This window comes from Cyphomyrmex costatus, unplaced genomic scaffold (assembly GCF_001594065.2).
Source record: "Cyphomyrmex costatus isolate MS0001 unplaced genomic scaffold, Ccosl1.0 scaffold27, whole genome shotgun sequence".
NCBI classification, from domain to species: domain Eukaryota; kingdom Metazoa; phylum Arthropoda; class Insecta; order Hymenoptera; family Formicidae; genus Cyphomyrmex; species Cyphomyrmex costatus.
In genome coordinates, this window is record NW_017276799.1 from 3,514 (window position 1) to 7,811 (window position 4,298).

At 47.1% G+C, this 4,298-nt stretch overlaps 1 protein-coding gene across 1 annotated transcript; it reads left to right on the forward strand.

The window, feature by feature from the left end:
* The first annotated feature begins 1,210 nt into the window (after window positions 1-1,210).
* Window positions 1,211-2,407, forward strand: LOC108774638 (uncharacterized). The gene has a single exon (XM_018540788.1). The coding sequence runs from the start codon at window positions 1,211-1,213 to the stop codon at window positions 2,405-2,407; it is 1,197 nt and encodes a 398-aa protein (XP_018396290.1).
* The last annotated feature ends 1,891 nt before the right edge of the window (window positions 2,408-4,298 follow it).

Below are 4,298 nucleotides of genomic sequence, written 5' to 3' on the forward strand. Positions count from 1 at the left end.
CGACAGGTCCCGGTACTCACTGGGTAGCGTACGCGAAGAGGAACAATCGCGTCGTGTACTTTGACAGTTTCGGCAATCTCCGACCGCCCGAGGAACTCGTGCGATATTTCGGCGTTACGACTACGATAGAGTACAATCGAACGTCCTATCAGACGTACGATCAGAACATTTGCGGACAGATGTGTCTGCGGTTTCTACAAACGGTCAAATTTTAAAAAGCTCGACGAGACGTCGTGTGATTTCAGTGCTCGCCGAACCATCATGTCGTTGACACTTACGCTAAGCGGGAAGAACAGTGTTCTCGCGACAAGCTACTTTCCCGCGATAGACTTGAGCGACGACGACTACGAGCTCGGTCTGACGATTTTCGAGACCTATCACACGATACCGAACGTGAACGATTCGAACAATAAATTTTATTTTGGAAACGATGACGAGGAAATTACGATCCCCAAGGGTTCGTACGAACTACAAGCCATAAACGAATTTCTGAAACGCGCGATCTCGCGGAAACGTCCGCAAAGCGACATGCTCGAGATCGTTGACTTGGTGCATGGAGACGTACCTCCTGATGACAACGACGACGACTTGCATGGAGAGTATCCGATAGCGCTCCGCGCAAACTACAACACGATGAAGTGCAATATTATATGCGCCTTCAGAGTAAACTTTGACAAACCAAACAGCATCGGATCGCTGCTGGGATTCTCATCGAAGCGTGTATTACGACCGCGAAAATGGCACGAGTCGGACGCGTCGGTCAACATAATGAACGTAAACGTTATCCGCGTAGAGTGTAACGTAACCACCGGCGCGTACAGCAACGGTAACAGCGCGCACACGATACACGAATTTTCGCCGCAAGTGCCACCGGGATATAAGATATCGGAAAGGCCGACACAGATCATTTATCTTCCGATCATCGCACGGAGCATTACGAATCTAACGATACGCATCGTCGATCAAAACGGGCGGTTGCTCGATTTTCGCGGAGAAGAGATCACCGTCAGATTGCACGTGCGACGGCGACAGCGATAACGCGCGCGCGTGAGATGCTCGTGTTGAACCAGCAGACAGATAACGTATCCTTCGCGCCGCTCGACAGTACTCGCTCATCCGAACGCATCGAAAAGAGGAACAAGAGGCTCAGTGCATCGAACGTTGAGTTTTTAAAATCTCTGGGATTCGGGGTGTGCAACTTTTGAAAAAGATGACCGACATTCTAAACGTCAAGGACGAGCCAATCTTCGACGATCGCATCGTCAAGATTGAGACTCACACGTACAATCCGTTCGCCAACACGACGTTTGGACACAGCGATGAGATACGAATACCAATACAACAACAAGATCTGTACACGCTGCCGTATGAAAGTTTTCTGTACATCGAAGGAAAATTGGCAAAGACCAAAGTGGTACCGAACGCCGACGTGGCACTGGGAAATAATTGCGTCGCTTTCATGTTCGATGAGATTCGCTACGAACTCAACGGCGTGGAGATTGATCGCAACAGAAACGTGGGCGTAACTAGCACGCTCAAAAACTACGTGACGGTGTCATCCGACAAAAGCGTGATTCTGCGAAACGCTGGCTGGGATCCACAGACTGAGGCTGATGGATACTTTAATTTCTGCGTACCGCTCAACGTGCTACTGGGATTCTGCGAGGATTACAGACGCGTGGTGATCAACGCTCGTCACGAGTTGATTCTGATACGAGCGCGCAACGACGTGAATTGTCTGTTGGGAAATTGGACGGTGGAGCCGAAGCTTGAACTATTCAAGATTCAATGGCGAATGCCGCACGTGGTATTGAGCGAGATAAATAAGCTGTCGATGCTACGGGCCTTGGAGAGTGGACGATACCTGAGCATGCCTTTTCGCTCGTGGGATCTGTACGAGTACCCGCTTTTACCGAATACGACGAAGCATTCCTGGGCTATGAAAACTGCGACTCAGCTGGAAAAACCGCGATACGTCATCTTTGCTCTGCAAACGGATCGAAAGAAGATGTCCGAGGATACGAGCCGATTCGACGACTGTAAATTGACCAACGTGAAACTCTACCTGAACTCGGAATGTTATCCGTACGACGACTTGAATCTGGATTTCACTAAAAACAAATGGGCGATTCTGTACGACATGTACGCGCGTTTCTGCAAGGGTTACTACGGATACGAGTATCTCGAACCGAATCTCACCGTTACGACTTTTTTAACGAACGGTCCGTTCGTAATCATCGATTGCTCTCGACAGAACGAATCGGTCAAGAGCGCGACCGTGGACGTGCGAATGGAATTTGAGTTCAAGGAGAACGTACCCGCGAATACTACCGCGTACTGTCTCATCATACACGATCGCGTGGTCGAGTATAACCCGCTGACCAACGTTGTGCGCAAAATCATCTAAGCGCGCGATATAAAAATCTACGATACGTCGACATCGTTCGCAGTCTTCTTCATCTCGATGACATGCGTGTACCGACGTTCGTGGATCTGCAAGGTTTCATCGTCAACGAGAGATTCATCGTGAAGGAAGTGGCGATACTGAAACACGGGACCGTACTCACGCACTACATTTTTACGAATCCCGTACCATGGAGATTTTTGACAAGATCCGACAGGTCTTGCGCTTCCTGGTTGATTGCCTATCACCATGGATTGCGATGGACGGACGGGACGACCTCGTACAGCGAGGCGAAACGCCTGATTACGAGTGCTGTACGCGAGGAGGAGGATGCTGTGGTGTACGTCAAGGGACGTGAGAAACGAACGTGGTTGCGAGACTTGCTTCTGGACGAACGCGTGCACATCGAGACCCTGGATGCAGTTTACGAAGACATAAAATCTTTAACCGATATAGATGCCACTGATACTATGCGATGTGGATATCACGCTAACAATTGCGCTTTACAAAATGTATTCAAAATATGTAATTGGTGGTTGCAAAGAAATTTTTTAAAATAAAAATTATGTAACGTATTTATCGTGTATTCTCTCTTTTCCTATACATGTACTTAGTATGTAAGTATGTATGTATGTATAAACGCGTAGACAGTATATATATAGACAGTGCGTAAAGCTCTTTTCATTCAATCGTAATCTTACGAGCGTTACGGTATGGACCGAGTAAACGATTATCTGCATCGAAAGTGGACCAAGCTCAAGGGATACCGTCGGTTAGACGACGATCGCGAGCCGCTGTGCCCACCGAGCCCCCCACCATCGAAGAAAAATCAAAGATATTGGGAATCGTCTCCGTCGAAGGATACATCTTCAAATCAAAAATATTATTGGGAGTTGCCTCAAGAAAATACGTGGAAAAATACATCTTCGACGAAAAGCCAAAGATATTGTAATTGGCCTACAGAAAATACGTCGACAGATACGACTTATGAGCCGACGTCTTCATCATCGTCAAAAAATAAATACGAACGTCCCCGAATTCCCCCCCCTCCCCCGCCATTGAAGAAAAAAGCAGGAAACAACACGTCATCAAAAGATAATACATCATAAAAATATAAACAATAATGTATGTAGATGAATTCGCGGTAGAAAGAATACATAGAAAGTTGCGATAAGAAACTTGTCGCGACAGGTTTTCGGAAAGAGAATTTACCCCCTCTCTTTAATTACAGAAGTATTACAATCAATTTAATACGTCGATGTGATCAGTCTTGCTATATTCGCTTGCACGAACGGATCAAAAACGTTTCGCTTTAACTCCGCCACAGAGAGCGAACCGAAGAAGGAACCCGACGCGTAAGTTTTAATATTCTATACAGAAAAAAACACTTTTCTTCCTATAACATTATGCATGTAATTGCGTTATTACAGGATAAAGCGTCGCGCGGTGAGCATACTGAGTCGACGATACGACCTGACCGCTACGGGTTACAAGTTTTTGGAAATTGCAATCAACGTTGATCCGAGTTACGTGGAGATCGTTCTGGGAGATCATCACGTACGCGAACTGTCGTTGTCTCTCGAAACGTGGAAAGGTCTCTATGAGCAGCGATGGAATATCTACAAATTGCTGCGGAACGAGTACAAGGACAATTTTATAAACGTTGGACCGCTAACGATCAGAATCTGCACGCATAACGACGTTACGCTCGTACGATTCGAATCTTCGACCGTACACATGACGATGATCGAATCGACGCTGCGCCGAATGTTCGATCTCGACGGATGCATCGACGTAACGTTCGAACGATTAGCCCGACTTGTTGATACGGTCGATGCCAAGTATACACGCTTCTCCAACGTCGCGAACGCTATACGCGAGAGCGATATCTTCG